We start from the raw sequence: 17,044 nt of genomic DNA, 5'->3' as shown, positions 1-17,044 counted from the left end.
CTTCATCGATGCCACGCACGCTTGCGCTCTATTTCGGCCACTGGATTTCGGAAATTTTCTGGGATTCGACTCTATTCAGGAAGCGCTCACCGCGGATTATCAAGACTCCAAGGTGGGCCGATTCTTTCGCACATTTTTGAGGCTTGGAAGAACTTCGCAAGCCACGGGGGACACTAGGCCTAGTTAGGCCTAGGCAAACAAAGGCACCCCCGGCCGTTTAGAATTTCGGCGAAAATGATGGAAACCGTGGAAGGAACGAGCATAGACCCTGCGGAGCTGAAAGAACCTGGCCAATGGTTTATTGCCAAGAAAAGAGGAAAGGCGGTGCCACTTGAGAACGAGGGACGCAGCGTCACCGATGATCAAGGGAGAGAGCGAGCCGCGTCCAAGCTCGCCGGGAAGAGATTGGCAGCAAAGTCGGTTGAAAGGCAATCGATCAAGATACCTGACGGAACTGACAAAATAATTCTCCGCCCACGGGGAGGAGTCAGCCGCCTACTTAAGTATGGCAACATTGAACTTGCGGAGTTGATCGCTCGCACCGCAAATATAAACATCAGAGAGGCCGCGGAAGACACCTTCTCGGTCAACACAAAACAGCAGTCTATCCTCATCGCAACAGACAGCGAAGACCGGAAAAGAAAATACGTCGCACTACGCGTCCTGGAATTCGAGGGCCAGAAAATTGAAATCACGGCGTACGTCGCTATGCCCGAAGACTGCGGTAAGGGGGTGGTACACGACATTCCCCTTCGCATCACCGAGGAAGAAATAGTGCAACGGCTACGCACCATCAAAGGCAACCCCCCCGTGCTAGGAGCCAGGCGCCTGGGCAGGAGCTCAACCACCGTGCTCATACTGTTTGAAAAACCAGAGGTGCCGAGGTGGGTGAAACTCTCACTTACATGGCAAAGATGTGTCTTATACAGAAAGAAATACGAGGTTTGCAACGCATGCGGGCGCCTAGGGCACCGCGAAGATGTCTGCCCGGATCCGAATAACGCTAAGTGCAGAGGATGCGGAGAAGAGCGCCCAGATCAGGGACACACCTGCGAAGTAAAATGTCAGCTGTGCGGTAAAGACCATCCGCTTGGCGACAAGAAGTGCAGAGAACTCTACAGGACTCCCTACCAGACCAAAAAACGTCAATGGGAGCAGAAAATTGCCGAACAGCAGCAGCAACAGCAGCAGCAGCAGCACAACGAACAGCACCAATATCCCAACACCACACCTGAGAGCGGCCGCAGAGGACGCTCGAAATTCAGAAGAGACCGCCGTGACCAACGCGAATATTCTCAAGAAAGGGACGGAGGCTTCCGGGCGCAGAGCGGGGACTTCCCGCAGTTGGAGGACGCCAACCGACGTCACCGTTCAAGCTCCCGCAGCAGCAGGGAGCGGTCCGGATCCAAGTCCAGGTTGGGGTCCAAATCCAGAGTCACGGCTAACTCCAGGGACCCAAGGAACCCGTCGGCCACCCAAAAGCGAAGCCCGAGCGGGGACAGTAAAACCGTGAGTTTCAGCAGTGGGGTTCCCCAGGCTAAAGATGAGGAAAACAAAGAAAAAGATAAATAGAAAAGTTAAGAAAGGAAGTTGCGGAACTGAGGGAGATAATTAAGAAACTCACTCAGGACCAATACCAATCTAAATCACAGCCAAATTCCGGGGCTCCCCCGCCTCCACAGGCTCTCCCCGCAAAACAAGTAGCCAAACCGACACCTCCACCTGCGACGCCAAAGGTGCTAACACCACCCGCGGCGTCAGACACGGAGGAGGACGCTATGATCACTGAACAGTGCAGGCCACCTCCCCCGCAGAAACGAAGAGGCGGGGAAACGGATCCGCTGGCGGCAATAGAGCGTAGACTAGACGCCAAATACGGGGCGAGACTCGAGCGGCTTGAGACAGGCATGACCAATATCATAGGCGCCCTGAACCGAATTCAGGAACAATCTAAACAAACAAACGCGGCTCTTGCTGCTATGGCACAAAGGCAAACAGTGAGAGAAGAGATACTTGACCAATTCCAACATGGGCAAAACGCAACCAAAGATTAATTCGACGGTATGGCAGTGGAACTGCCGAGGATTCCCGCGCAAGCGAGCGTTAGTGCAACAACATCTCGAGCAAATAGTTGAAAAACCTCTAGCCGTAGCCCTACAGGAAACTGGCAAAGGAGTAAATAAATTATCAGGATATCAAGCGTTTGCTAGTGGCCGGGGAGAAAAATCCCGGGTCACTACATTCGTCAAAAGGAACGTAGCGGTGATCGAACATGAAATTAGTTCTCGCGACATTGAGGCGGTTTTCGTTGAAATCATCACGGGCAGGAAGAAGGAACCCAGTATTTTCGTCCTAAACATATATAGCTCTCCTCAGCAGCGCAAAGTTAGGTTCAAGACATTATTTCGCAAAGCAATGAAGGCAGCCGGAGCTAACCCCCTGCTAATTGTAGGAGACTTCAACGCCTGCCATCAAGAGTGGGGATATAATAGGCAAGATCCGAAGGGCAGGCAGTTATGGGAAGATTTTCACGAATTAAACCTCACCCTGCAGACAGACTCTGGCTGCCCGACGAGGGTGGGAAACAGTGTGAGCAAAGACACAACCCCAGACTTAACATTTACCAAAAACATAGAGGAGCTTAGGTGGAACAACACAGAGCTCAACTTTGGAAGCGATCATTACGTCCTTGAAATAACGCTTAAACGGGGAGTCAAAGTAAGACGAGAAAAGATCATCAGCGCAATCGAATGGGAGAAATTCAGACAAATTAGGGAATCTGCCAACATGGACCAAAATATTGAAAATATCGACGATTGGGCAGAAACCCTCATGCATCACGTTAAATCCGCTACCATTACCCTAGAGGGGGACGATGCACCGAAAACAGTCGACAGGAAACTCCTACACATGTGGGAAGCAAAAAAAGGTATGGAAAGACGCCTCCGGTGTCAGAGATGGAACCGAAACCTAAGGCGAAAAATAGCCAGGCACAATAAGGAAATTGAGGATTATGCAATTAAACTCTGCGAGCAAAACTGGTGTAACAGGTGCGATGAAATGGAGGGCAACATGAGCCTTTCAAAGACGTGGAGCCTGCTACGATATCTTCTTAATCCCGACAGTTCGAAAACACAGTCAAACACAACAATAGCAAAGGCAAGACACGCGTTCGAGGGGACTGACGCGGAACTAATAACTAAACTCGTAGACACATACGTCGGCGATACAACATCCCTCCCTCTTAAGCAATACGCGGGCCCACCGAACGAGGCCCTCGACGCGCCCATCTCAGAAGCGGAAGTTAGAGCCGAAATCCTTAGCTTAAAGACGCGATCAGCTCCCGGCCCCGATGGAATAACAAATAAAATGCTACGAAACCTAGACGACGCTTCCATAACGGCACTCACCAACTACATGCAAGAAGTATGGAGTAGCGGTCGTCTTCCCCAGCAGTGGAAAACTGCAAACGTTGTGCTAATTCCAAAACCTGGCAAGCCCCCGAAATTGGAAAACCTCAGACCTATTTCTCTAACCTCATGCATTGGAAAGCTTATGGAACGCGTAATCCAAACAAGGCTAACTAATTTCATGGAGAAAAACGACCTGTGGCCGCATGAGATGGTCGGGTTCCGACCGGGCCTGTGCACACAGGATGTAATGCTCCGATTACAACATGACATAATTGACTCGAAATCCAGAGACGCGAAGGTAATTCTAGCACTAGATCTAACAAAAGCATTTGACAACGTAAAACACCAGGCAATTCTCGCGGGACTACAGGAATTAGGAGTCGGCGAGAGGACATATAATTACGTAATGGATTTCTTGACAAACAGGACGTTGAAACTAAAGTTTCAGGACCTTGAATCCCCCACTGTCCACCTGGGAAGTAAAGGAACTCCGCAAGGCTCAGTGCTCTCCCCCTTCCTTTTTAACGTGGTGATGAGAGGCCTTCCTGCCGCTCTTAAAGTCATAAAAGACCTGAAGTTCAGCATTTACGCGGACGACGTTAATCTCTGGATGAACAACGGCAGCGATGGCAGCATAGAGGAACGCCTACAGGCGGCGGCGGACACCATTGTGTCCTACGCGGCCGAAAGGGGTCTTTCGTGCTCTCCGCAAAAATCCGAACTTTTCATATATAATCCAAAATCAATGAGGTGCAAGGGCGACTTTAACGTAGAAATAAAGGTCGACGGCAAAACCGTACCAAGAGTCCAGCAAATCAGAATCCTCGGACTTTTTATTCAAGAGGACGGGTATAATGACGGAACGATAAAAAAACTCACTACCTACGCGACGCAGGTAACAGGAATATTTAGGAGGATTGCATTCAAAGGCAGAGGCCTCAAAGAGAGAAGCCTCTTGAGACTGATGCAGGCGTACATAATAAGTCGAATATGCTATGCCACACCGTTCCTCAACATCAGGACCAATGAAAAAGAAAAGATAGACGCACTCATCAGGCGTTGCGTCAAGAGGGCGCTGGGTCTACCCATCTCCTCTTCTACGGAACGCCTGATAGAAATGGGAGTGCATAATAGCTGGACGGAACTTGCTGAAGCGGTAAGAATCGCCCAACATGAAAGATTAAGTAGGTCGAGCACGGGTCGAACCATCTTAGAATGGGTGGGTCGAAAAATAGATAGGGGCACAGCCGACAAGGTTTTCCTACCACCACAATGTCGCGAGAACATCATTGTCCGTCCTCTCCCCCGCAACATGCACCCAGAATACCACAAGGAGAGACGGGAGAAGAGAGCAGAAGCACTGGTTAAAAGTGCAAAAGAATTCAGAGTAAAAGAAGTTGCCTACGTAGACGCTGCAAGCGGCCTATCAGGGGCGGCAGTCGCCGCGGTAGTCGATGGTAGCGGCGCACCAGTCGTCTCCGCCACCATCCGAAGTAGAAACATAGACACGGCTGAAGAGGTCGCAATAGCGCTCGCTTGCGTCGGAACGAAGGCTAGATTGATCTTTAGCGACAGTAAAACTGCTCTCTGGAATATCGGAAAAGGCAGGGTCTCACAAGAAGCCGCCCGAATTCTAAAAGCTGCAACTAAAATTGATCGCAAAATCACCCTAATTTGGGTCCCAGCACACACGTCCGTCCCCGGCAACGAGGCGGCCCATGATTTAGCCCGAGATCTCTACTTCCGGGCAAACGCGGAGCCGCCCGACTGCCAGGCGATGGACGAACGTTTGCAAACCTATAAAGAAATAATCGAAAATTATAGATTAGGAAGACGTCTGATGCCGCCACCGGATCCTAGCTTAAATAATAAAGAGGCCATAGCCTGGCGGCGATTACAAGCCGGAAATTTCCCGAACCCTGTCTGGTTGTTTCACACCCAGATAGAGGAGAGAAAAAACGATAAATGTAAAGCCTGCGAAGCGAGGGGGACCCTCGACCATATAATTTGGGAATGCCCTAAGTCTCCGGGCGCTAGGGACAACATTAAAAGTAGAGAAGCCTGGGTAACCCTGCTGCGAAGCGACGTCCCCGCTGACCAGCAGAAAGCCGTCCGCCTGGCGGCTGAGGCCGCGAATAACCAATGTATATTCGCCAGTCCTTAGTCGCGGAGGTTCCAGCCCCCGTTCCTCAGGCCTGCGTGCCAGGAGCGGGGAGTAGGGGGCCTCCTAAATCGGTGGAAATTAAAGTTTTAATCAATCAATCAATCGCTGACTAACGGGAGAAGGATGGGTGTCTACCGCTCGCAGCGCGCTTTTCCCTCGCCACGGCCAGGCTGAATCCAGCGGCACGCGCTCCCTCGGCCGTTTCTTTTTTTTTTTTTTTTTGGCGCTCGCGGAGAGCCACGCCCCACCTCCCGCCAAACGCGGAGGAGGAAGGGGAATTTGTATTGCGGAGGCTAGACGACCTCGGGCAGGAGAGTTAAAAACCTTTGCGAGGGAATGGAAGGAGAGAGGCATGACAGAATCGGGTGATTGCGGTGGCTGTAACTGCGTTATTAGTTACTCTTTTCAAAAACATTTTGCGGCCTTGCGTTCTAGGGGCGAAGTCTCACAGTCACCGGGGAAGAAAATATTTTCGACCGGAGGGTGGACAGTGGGCCTTTAACGGTAACACGGTTGTGTTAAAAAAAAATGCCAATTTGCCCCGCCGGGGTGGTGCAGTGGTAAGACGCCCGACCACTATGCCAGAGTACCCGGGTTCGATCCTGACCTCGGCGGCTGCGTTTCGATGGAGGTGGCTAGAAGATGCGCCCGTGTGCTGTGCGATGTCAGCGCACGTTAAATATCCCCAGGTGGTCGAAATTACTTCGTAGCCCTGCACTACGACTCCTCTTTCTCTCTATCCACTTTCTCCAACCTTCATCCCTTCCCTTACGGCGCGGTTCAGGTGTCCACAGAAAGAAGTGTGACAAATACGGCGCCTTTCTCTTTCTGTGAACCAATTATTATTATTACCACGTAGTACTAAGCATATTACATTTCCTGGGTGGTAGGTGCAGGTGAGATCAGCCGAACAATCCTATTACGACATATACGATCCACGCTGTCAGCAAAGTTATTTTATTCTTTGTTGCGCTGTTTACGTGGACGAATGAAAAAAGCCCTGATAGAAGTTTTCAACAAGCCGCTGGAACAAAGCTAAAATTATCCTTTATACCTTTATTTAGAGGTAATTGACCGTCGTAGTTATTTTCCTGCGCCATATATATATTGCCCCACTCTTTACAGTCCAAGGGAGGGGGGAGGGGGGGAAGGGGGGCTAATCCTGGCCTTGATGGGGCTGGGAAAGGTAGGTCATTGTTGTTGTGGCTATAGGAAGATGGAAAAGAAAATGCACGGGCCTGCTACTGGCTCTGTAGCTGAGCCACCTCCGCTGCCTCGTGGACGACGGCTGTTGTTGCGGCGCGCGTCTTTCTCTCCATCTTCTTTTTCTTTCTTTTCTATTTTCTCGTCTGTCCGCACGAGGCAGCGGAGGTGGCTCAGTAGCAGGCCCGTTCATTTTCTTTTCCTTCTTCCTACAGCCACAACAACTCCAAAGGTAAAAAACACAACACAGGTGCGCATGAACAGATGCATGGTTCGTGCATGCACCTGATGTCGGCGGCTCACTCGCCACCAGAAAAAAAAAGGCCAAGAGGAAAGGCCCAAGCAATGAAGCAACTTAATTTCCACGCCCAGGTCTGCCAGTTTCTGAAAGGAGGTGCGATCTCCGTGTTCGACGACGAGAGCCAGGTGCCATACGCCTACCAGAACCTCACATGGGTGGGTTACGACGACGTCGCCAGCATCCGCTCCAAGGTAAAAAGGTCGAACCCAGGTGGCAAATTTTTCATGTTGTTGACGAGGCTGCATGCACACCAAACTTCAATTAAGATAGCGGGTAAAGACAAAGGACTACATAACTGAATGACCAGACAGTGAAGTTCTGCAGAGCTAGAGGACGACATGCCTCTCTATTCGCTCTATTGCGCTAGCCAAGTAGACAACTTTGTTGAGCTATATATCCACAATTTGCACCGACGTCAAAACGGCTGAAAGCGCGACGAAAGCCTCGACGTTTCCTAGTCCACTTACCGCCAATTAACATATCCGCCGTACACTGCGGAACTTGCTATCTTGTGCGCCCAAAGATGGCGCCTGTAATATCACGTGAGAACTGTGCAACAGTGGACAGAGGCCGGGACCTCCAACGTGCCAGGGGCGGGGAGCAAGGGGTCTCCTACATTTTGTGGATATAAAGTTTTAATCAATCAGTCAAATCAATGCAACAGCGGAACTCGTCCGTACTTGAGCCAGCCAGATCCCCCTCCCACCTTTTTCTCCCGGAAAGGGATCGAGGTCCCTCAATCATAGAAAGATCGATATTGGTTTTGACTCAATCTCGAGGTTGCGATCGACATTGGCTTTTGGATGCCGTTCGCGTGCGCTCAGAAGTTTCTCGCAGGACGCGCGCTGTCACAACTGAAAGTTTATTCACAGAAACAAGACAATTTAAGCGCGGCAATCGATCAAAATAGCGCTTGTCCTGTGTTTTCTCTGCGTTCCATCTACGTCATACCCGCGGTTTGCCCTTAACCTTTATGGAACTTTGCAACAAGCGCGTAACGTTCCCACTCATGCAAGAACAATGGGCGTGTCATATGCTTCTTCGGAATATGCCCGATTAAGCAAGCTTTTATCTCGTAAGATTCTTGATTCTTTTAGATAATTCGAATGAAAGCAAATACATTGCGCCTGTACGTGAGGGCATCCCATCTAGCTGATGCCACCTGCGACATGTGAGCAACACTGCATGCGCTATCGTGGATACTTTTGTTGTCAGCTTCTTTGCAGCTAGGACCTAGCCTTTCCCGACTAACATTTCATTTATTACCTTATGTAAAGCGGCCACAGTAATACTAGAGCAAAGTGCCAAAACAATTATCCCGTTGACCCTGACCTTTGCCTTGAGCCCACAAGCTGCAGCTCGACTTACACGTCAGCCGGCCTTTATTTTTTTTTCCTTCGCACGTCGCAGGTTGTATGGACCATGGCCCGTGGATACGGCGGTGTGATGACCTTCGCGCTCAATCAAGACGATGCCAACAATGTGTGCGGCCACGGCTCCTTTCCCATCCACACCATGATTCGCAACATGCTGCAGACCTCCTGATCTGCCCGAGCGCTGGCGCTCGAACGAAAACACATGCGGCAACGTAGCTCTCTCGACGCAGTGGCGACCGCAGATGCGCGCCGACGTGTGAAAAGTCAACAGGATGGTGACCACCTGGAAACCGGACTATAGAGCGCGCCGCTCGCGTTGGCCATCCGTAGGTGTGCTCGTGGACTACCGCCGCGTCGGAAACGAAATCAGTACGCGGAGACGAGAATTTGCAGTCATGTCCGAGCGAGATTAAAACCTGTGATGCGTCTTCTCAATATTTTGCTACAATATGCAGTATTTCTTTTTAATCTTTTCACACTACCTCATATGTTTAATGACTAGGGTACGCATGCTACAGTGGCACCTGCGGGTAACCATTATTCAGTGCTCGTTATACAACAAACATTATGGTACCTAATTATTCATTGCAACATGGATACTTAAATCAGTTGCTTGAGTGTTACCAAAGAATCAATTACAAGGGTTTAACTACTCACTGGCATTCACCTAAGAGCAGTCATACAACTGCTGAGGAAAGCGACTTCATAATTTGTGCTGGCCCGGGGTTCAAAGAGCCTTTCCAAGGCAGCCGCTCTACCAACTGAGCTAACCAGGAAGGCTAGCAGATGGTAATGTGAGAGCATGATGATCAATAACTCAAAAGTGGGAAATGTATTAGAGCAAAGTTTATGGGACTTCTCCAAGGTGGAGTAAATTTAATATTAACACCCTTTTTAGAAATTTTACTTTGTCGTTGGGGATTCTTCTAAGTTTTGGGCTAAGAATCAATTACATATTTCTTTCCTGCAACCACTTCTATGCATGCGTGTACTGAATCTTACGCAAAAAGTCCCCAAGGTTTCCCATTTCAAGAGTAAAAGATTGCTAAAGAAAGGGAAAAACCCATTTCACCATTCCGACACAGCAAACATGTGTTGTGCGAAGTATCAAAAGGATCCACAAGAAACAGCCCGTACATCACATTTTTTCTGCACAAGGGCTCGGCATACTAAAATACTACAGAAATGATTACAGTGGTTTAAAAGAAGCTTTGCACTCAATAGAGAAAGCATACGCTTTCATTAAGGAACCACAGGAAGAGATCTCCATGATACTCAATTTAAAAGATGAAGTTGCACTAGAATAACTAATGCAAATGACTAGTGGCCAAGTAGCTAAGATATGCCTGATATGTATGCGAATTCCCGAGTACAAATTTTCATACCACCAGAATGAGCTTGTTTTCTAATGGATGCATGTCTTCCATAGAGATGCCAAACTTCATTAAGAGTACAACTGTAGGAAAACTGCCCTCAATAAATTATTCCGATGTCAAAAATGACAGCAGTTGAGAGTTGAATTTTAAATTTTCCAAGACTGTGCAACCTTTCAGAAACAGGTGTCAAGCTTGGTGTGGAGTGCACATGAATAATATAGTGACAATATAGTGACATATTACATTAGAATCAAATTTAAGCTAGTTACAGGAGTGCTGTGATTCTTATTTCTGAGGTTGAGCATTTTGGGAAAGCGGAATTGCATAATATAATTAATTTGTCACTTTTACTGCACAGTAGTAATCTGCACTGAACCTGTGCAAACCTAACATTTGTTGATTTCATTACTACACTTGCACACTTTCAGCAGCATGTCTCTTTAAATCTGCTAGCACTTCTAGCAACATTCGGCATTCTGTTGTCTTCTACTTCCTGTTATTCATGCCAAGTAATGTGCCATGTCAATTGCCATTACCTGCCGCTGCTGCTCTTGGTAGACGCATAGAGCAAGGAGACTTGGCAGCAGAGTGATGCCTTTGAGCAATGTTTTTTTGTTGTGGCCACTGTAATGTTCATTCTCTTTGCATTATTAGAGAAGTAGACCTGCCATGTACCCTATTTTAAACAGCATGAAGCACGATGCAAGCAATCACGAAAATCCACCTTTGGTAATATTTTGTATCTTTGATAAACTATGAAAAATAAATATGTGAACCCAAGAAATGCTGCACAGTGCTAATATGTTTGTGTGAAATGCTAATATGTTTGCGAAGCATTGAGGCTTGCCATGAGAGAAAAAAACCAGCTAACAACGTTTTCAGCTATACAGATCCCACCCAGACCTTTACTGACCTGATTAGATGCATGTCTGACGATGTACTGAGTGCCAGCTGCTGCTTCTTTGCTGAAACCCCAGTACAAAAATAAACCTCATTTTGCAAAACTAACAAGAACTCACATATGTGCCCAGAGCTGCCTGCTATTGACTGGTCTTGTCTTGTGAGCCATTTCAAGCCATCGGCAAAATTTTCTGCAAACCATTACGAGTGATGCGTGAAGTAACCGTGCTTCGGCAGCCCTCAGCTCATAGCGTGACATATGTTGGTCTGAATGATCACCTCATGTAACTTGGCACTTGAACAAGGCACATATTACACTACATATTATAATATATATGCTATAATAAATACATATTATAAATAGAAAAAATCACCGTCTTCTGTTGAACAACGAGCAACCTATATGTAATCTTGGACAATGGGATTTTTAAAGTGCTCCTCTCAGAATCAACATTTACTGTGCATGTAATCTTTGTATTCAAGCATAACAGAAGTTGTAGGTTAAACCTACTCTGCTCCATTTGGGTGCTTCCAACATCCATTTAATGTGGTTCCTTACTAAGCAATGCAGCAACTAAAGCAATTTTGCCAAGAAAAAATTTCAGCCCACACTTAACGAGTGGTCAACGCTCCACTGAATATTGAAAGTATTACTGTATCAGGAGTGCAACAGCTCAAATGCGATTTCTAACAATTTTTAGAGCAGCAAAATCTTAGTTTCAGAGCAGTAAAATTTACACTTGGAGCAGCTCACACGGAAAAAAATATACTACACTTTTCAGCACGAATTCAACTTTTGGAGCCATTAAACATGAAAAAAACCTTACTTCCGGCACAAGAAATGAAAAGATGTGAATATCGAACAGTATGAATGTGATCCAAAGGATATCTAGCAAGGGCCACCTATCACCGGCGCTGCGTGTAACTATTTTTGTAAATAACTAGTGTGTACTGCAAGGCATGCTATCACATTAAAAAAAACGGATGTGAGCCGTAAAACCAAGGAGGTTAATTCTTCAAACTTAGAGGACAGAAAAAAAAATGGAAAAAGCTAGAGAATATGCATTTCTTTTTTTTTTTTTTTTTTTTGTAGCTAGCGTGGTTAGACAATCTTAATCACAGGATCTTATCTTGCTCGCAAGACTCGTAAAACAATGTTTTACTGTCTGCGAAATCCACAGTTGTGTCGTGCTGCGCTGTGACTGCGATCAGCCTGGCCCCAAAAGCGAGCACAGTACAATAAATGGTGATTCAAAAGCAGACAGAAAAAAGGACAAAACGAAAAGAAAAACAGCAACCAAAAGGCGAAAGGTAAAATGCCGAAAGCAGATAAAAAAGCACAAGTCATAAGCAAAGAAAACTGACAAGCGAGCATCTTCAGCCCGTGATTTATGCTTTTATGGGCTGGTGATGACTCGGTGGCTTTAGACAGGATATATTGATTAAGGGTAGGTAGGCGATGACTCGGGATATTAGGTTACATATTTTGTGCACAGTGCAGAAGTATTTCGACGTTCCAGCACCCGTAAATGTTAATTTTGTCAGTCTTGAGCTACACTGCGGATTTATGGAATTCAATGCTGCTGCGCGTTTCTAGATCTGCTGACGCCCGAAATAAATTTCACATGTAACACAAACACAGAAGCCATAACTGACGCACCTCCTACACTATCTGACAACGGGAAAAAGTCTATCGACGAGACAGCATAAGAAGAACCTTGCTGTACATGGATGGCCAAGCAAAATACCAAAAACTTCCAAGACCTGCATAAAAGACTAGAGCTACACCCATTAAAAGCATGCAGCGCTTAAAACATGGTATTGCGAGTACTGCTCCAAAATCACAAGTACCACAACAGCTCTTTTCGCAGTGTGATACAGTAGCAGTGGTGCCGATTGTTACAAACGGCTCGTATGGTACGCTTCACGTACCACAGAGCTGTGACTCATGCGGTGAAGCATCCTCAAACCACCTCAGTGTACTCAGAGTGCAGGAAGCACGTGGGTGCAAGAGAGAAAGCTGTGAGAAAGCATTACAATGGCGTGACGCCATCTCAAAATAAAACTAATTAAAATGCCGGTGACACGAGCTGCAGTGTCTGAAACGTCTTGGCTGGCCGTATCACGGCCGCGGAAAGTTGTCCCCGAGTATGGCAAATATTTTGCGGCATTTTAGGGCATTTTGGCACAGTGTGGTGCAAAATTAACAAAGTTCGTGCTTATGGTGTAGCTTGGCGCAGAAATATGCAGTGGTATCAAAATGGTGCAATTCATGCAGCTGTTGCACCTCTGCTATATTATGCATAAACAAAAATATCTAATTTAACAACAAGAATATAAAACTGCACTCAACAAAAAGTACCCACGTGGTTACACTTCAGAAAAAAAATGCTCAGGAAGGAAATAGAATGGCTGCTCTTAGTAAATGATAGATTTCAAACACAACTAAGCTTTAAGCAATGATGCTACTTTATTCTTATGAGAAGAGAGCAGAAAGTGAAAAAGCTTTTCAAGCTATTATTTTCAAGCTCCCTTAAAACCATGCATCTCTCAAACGAAAATGCTGATTTCATGTGTGTTTGATGCAGACAGCTCATATCAGTAACCATCCATCATTGGATGGTTACTGTACACAAACGTACTGTACACTGTGTACTGTACACTGTGTACTGTAGACACGAGCGCTGTACAGCGCTTGTGTCTCGTCGGTCGTATATCTTTTGTGGTTGTGTGTGCTAGCGCTGTTTCAAATTTTCCTACAGTAACCATCGCTGAACCATTTCTACTTCTGACTGCACACCCCCCCCCTAAAACATTGCACTCAGCTTCACAGTAAATTTGGCTGCAAAAATCTACACTAATTTCTTTCAGAAATTCAAGACCTAGCTACATGTTCCACCAGTTTCATGAACTGTTTTTAGCATTTGCCAGGTACAATTGAAGTGCTTGGATCAGGCACTTGCCTAAGGAGGGAGAACGGGAAGCAACCCCTTCCTTCCTGTCATAGTTTTCTCAGCAATGCTCTCATTTTGCCGGCACCACTGCTCAACATCCTTGCCCCTCACAGCATTACTATTGTGGGCCCCTCCCAAAATAAAAAAATGAAAACCCGCCACAGTTCCTCAGAAGAAATACCTGCCACTGTAATTTTGATATGAAAAATATTTATTTATCTAGTTTCATTCTTTTTCAAGCGACGCAATTTCAGAATGCTTTATTCCCATTAATTTTGTACTGTCTTGAATAGTCCCCTTCTGCAAAAAAAAAAAAAAAAAAAAGAAGAAGAAGAAATATCCCAAGAGATTGAACCATGTCGGCAACATGATTTGCCAGACACAAGGGCACCATTTATGCCAAAATACGTTTTTTTTTTTTGGTCTCCTAAACCACTCAAGATGCTGACAGAGAAACACTCTGAACAAACATTTGTGACAGCCTCAATAGCAATGAGCTAGTACTGCTCACTTATAAAAGACAATGAAATGAACCCTGCACTGCTCTTAACCTGTTTATTATTAATGTACTTCATAAAATAGTCCTACTTTTTCTATACAATTAAGCTCTTCCTTCTATGCACACGGTGCAACAACTATACTTCCACATGCGCAATGCTATACACACAGCGGTATCACTTTTAAGGCAAGCCATACAGCTCATATTAAAACTGGTAAAAAAATGCACATCTTGCGCCACATCATCTCCCTAGCCGCTTTTTAGATTTCTGAAAGAAGGCACATTGCTGTGTGATCGTTGCCACGCCAAGAGCTGGCATAATAAAAGCACCTATATCATACAATCTAGGCAACTTATGTTTCTTACATATTTTACAATTATTTGCTCCTAAAATGCTCTAAATAATAAACAAAATGCATAAAACAAAACTCTAGCAAGCTGATTACTCCAGCAGTCATTCAGCCTCACCAAACAATGGGTAAGTATTGCAGCCACAAGGTGTAGCTCATTGTGCAAAAGAGAGAAAACGGCCGAAAAAGTGCACACCCCCAGCAACAAAAGAAGCGTCGAGCATCAAATAGCAACAAGCCCCTCCTACTTGAGCAAAGCAAAATCACAATGTCTCCTGCATGGCAGTCATATTCACCGATCCAATCCACACTTCTGCTCAAGTACTCTCACTTTTTCAACTGCACTGCTCCATCGTGAAATTCCTGCTTGTAGACAAGGATGTAGAGCACATAAAACAATGGCACAAGCACAGCAACAATCACCACAATTGCAATTACTCCGGCCCATCCAATGCCGCAGTCAGCACCACTAGACTTGTCACCCTGCGCATGTAGTACATGTTTGTCAGCAGCGCCATCCTCAAGTTCATCCATTTGCATGCCGCCATCTCCAGCACCTTGCTGTTGCAATGCTGCCTGCACCTTATGATCGAGGTTTTTCCAGTAGCGTATAGCTTTGTCCGGTGGCGATTCCGTGCCATCACTGGCCACAGATAAAGTGTCATCAAGGGGTACACAGGTGTCAACAAGCTGTCCAGTTGCAACATGGATGCGATCAGGTACCTTGAGCACATTGAGAGCAAAGAAGTCCTGGTCACTTAAAAGGTTGTTCAGGTGCCGCAAGGCGCCAACCTGGAACAGGAATAGGGTTGCAACATGCAATTATTGAAAACTTACTCAGACTGACATGGTTAGCAGGTTTTTGGGCTAATATAAAAGCGCAATCTAGATGGGGCAGCACATGTATACACCTATTTCAGTCACAAACTGCTGAACAAAGCAATCCAAAAGTTAGCCTACCATATCTAACGGTTTTCACTTTCAAGAGGCTCTTGTCCCAATAAACCTTACTGTCTGCTTCTTTAACGTATGTGTGTACAAACCGAGTGAAATGACCCAGCTTTTTTTCTCCTGCCGAAGTAAGGTGCTAGACGGTCTCATCCCTTATCTCATGCCATCTATTGACTAAAAATACCACACGATTTTCTAGTTCTATAAAGGCTGTCGAATTTCGAAAAAATTTCCGTACAGACAAGTCGTCATTGCCTGCAATTTTAAGAAGATCCAATACGGCCACAGAAGCGTTGCTAATCTCTACAAAAGCTCATCGGACGCAATTAATATTTACATACTGTGGCGACTCGCTCCGCTATTTACACCGAGCTCGTTCGCAAGCTGCCATATGTGTGACCCTCGGAAAGTGGTCAACCCAGTACTAGTAACTACTTTCGCACATACTGAACGCGCTTCTTTATAGAAGGCCACTGCCATATGCAGATCTACATTCAAATGTTCACACCATAACCAGAAATACGTATGATCTAAAATACCGGAGGGAAAAAAAAAAAAATAAAGAGGATGCTTACCGTACAACCGTAGCGGAGCGCCAAGCCCTGCAATGTTTCGCCTTCCAAGATGCGGTGCTCAAACACTGCCAGCGGTGGTGCCTTTCGAACCGCAAGCTTGTTCCTGTCGCCCGAATCCCTAGAACCATTCTGGGTACCACGAAGTCTCAGTTCGGTCGCATCATCCCAAGAGCCGAGCTCATCAGAAGCTACATCATCTCCGTCGGCGAAGATAAACGCCTGTTGCTCGTCACCTTCGGAATTGGTCCTGAGGCGCCCCCGGTGATAGCGCGGGCCGCGAACACGGCTATTTGACTTGGTCAGTGACCATCTTTTGGGAAGGGACACCATGATAATGAGGCAGCGAAGAGGGCGATGACAACCATCATCGTGCCCCAGGTTCACTTCCCGCTACGATATACATGCGGACTGCGCAAGGAACTCGAACACTGCACACCATAAATAGGAAAGGTGGATAAACAGGCGGCATTTGGGCAAACCTATGATCAGCTGGAAATCTGCGAGAGGTTTTCTGCTGCTTGCGAACACAGGGAACAGAGTCCACAACTACGAGCAGCCGTCCGACAGTTCAACAGCATCCAGCGGGCAAGCTGCTAGCTTCAGATGGTTCAGAGCTTCACAGCCCAGACGGCCGGCTTCCGATTGGCTTGGTAGTGCTAGTAGACTAGTAGTGCTTTCAAGCGCTTGAGCCTTGCGACGTGACGTGACAACGACCGATACAACCGACACGGGCCTTGCCGACACCATGGACGACCCATGGACACCGACATTCACAGTTGTGTTCATGCGCGCGTTCCGGCCGGCGGTCTCTGTCTCTGCAACTATTAAACACAGAAATATTTAACCTTCACTATTCATAAGCATGCCATTTACAAAAGGTGTCATCGAGAACAAGTAAGCAAAGATGACAGTCGTTGTTACTGCTGTGCTACGATTACTGTTTTGCATTACTTTTCGCCTTCGTCTCGCGCGGACGGCGCGG

At 46.6% G+C, this 17,044-nt stretch overlaps 2 protein-coding genes across 2 annotated transcripts in view; one reads left to right on the top strand and one right to left on the bottom strand.

Moving 5' to 3' along the window:
• LOC146199282 (acidic mammalian chitinase-like) overlaps positions 1-8,905 on the top strand; it is a 38,839-nt gene extending 29,934 nt beyond the window's left edge. The window contains exons 7-8 of the mRNA XM_084594744.1: positions 7,153-7,272; positions 8,492-8,905. Of these exons, the coding sequence (XP_084450870.1) occupies positions 7,153-7,272; positions 8,492-8,626 (255 nt within the window). The 3' untranslated portion in view covers positions 8,627-8,905. The remainder of the gene's footprint in view (positions 1-7,152; positions 7,273-8,491) is intronic.
• A 5,403-nt stretch (positions 8,906-14,308) lies between these two features.
• On the bottom strand, positions 14,309-17,038 carry LOC146199281 (lysM and putative peptidoglycan-binding domain-containing protein 3). The gene is made up of 2 exons (XM_084594745.1): positions 16,063-17,038; positions 14,309-15,328 (listed from the first exon to the last, which is right to left on the bottom strand). Exons 1-2 carry the CDS (start codon positions 16,390-16,392, stop codon positions 14,864-14,866), a joined length of 795 nt encoding a protein of 264 aa, XP_084450871.1. The 5' UTR covers positions 16,393-17,038; the 3' UTR covers positions 14,309-14,863.
• Positions 17,039-17,044: the final 6 nt, after the last annotated feature.

The sequence above is a fragment of the Amblyomma maculatum genome, chromosome 2, assembly GCF_055883805.1.
Source record: "Amblyomma maculatum isolate TAMU_Amacu chromosome 2, ASM5588380v1, whole genome shotgun sequence".
NCBI classification, from domain to species: domain Eukaryota; kingdom Metazoa; phylum Arthropoda; class Arachnida; order Ixodida; family Ixodidae; genus Amblyomma; species Amblyomma maculatum.
This window is presented reverse-complemented; position numbering and strand designations above follow the sequence as displayed.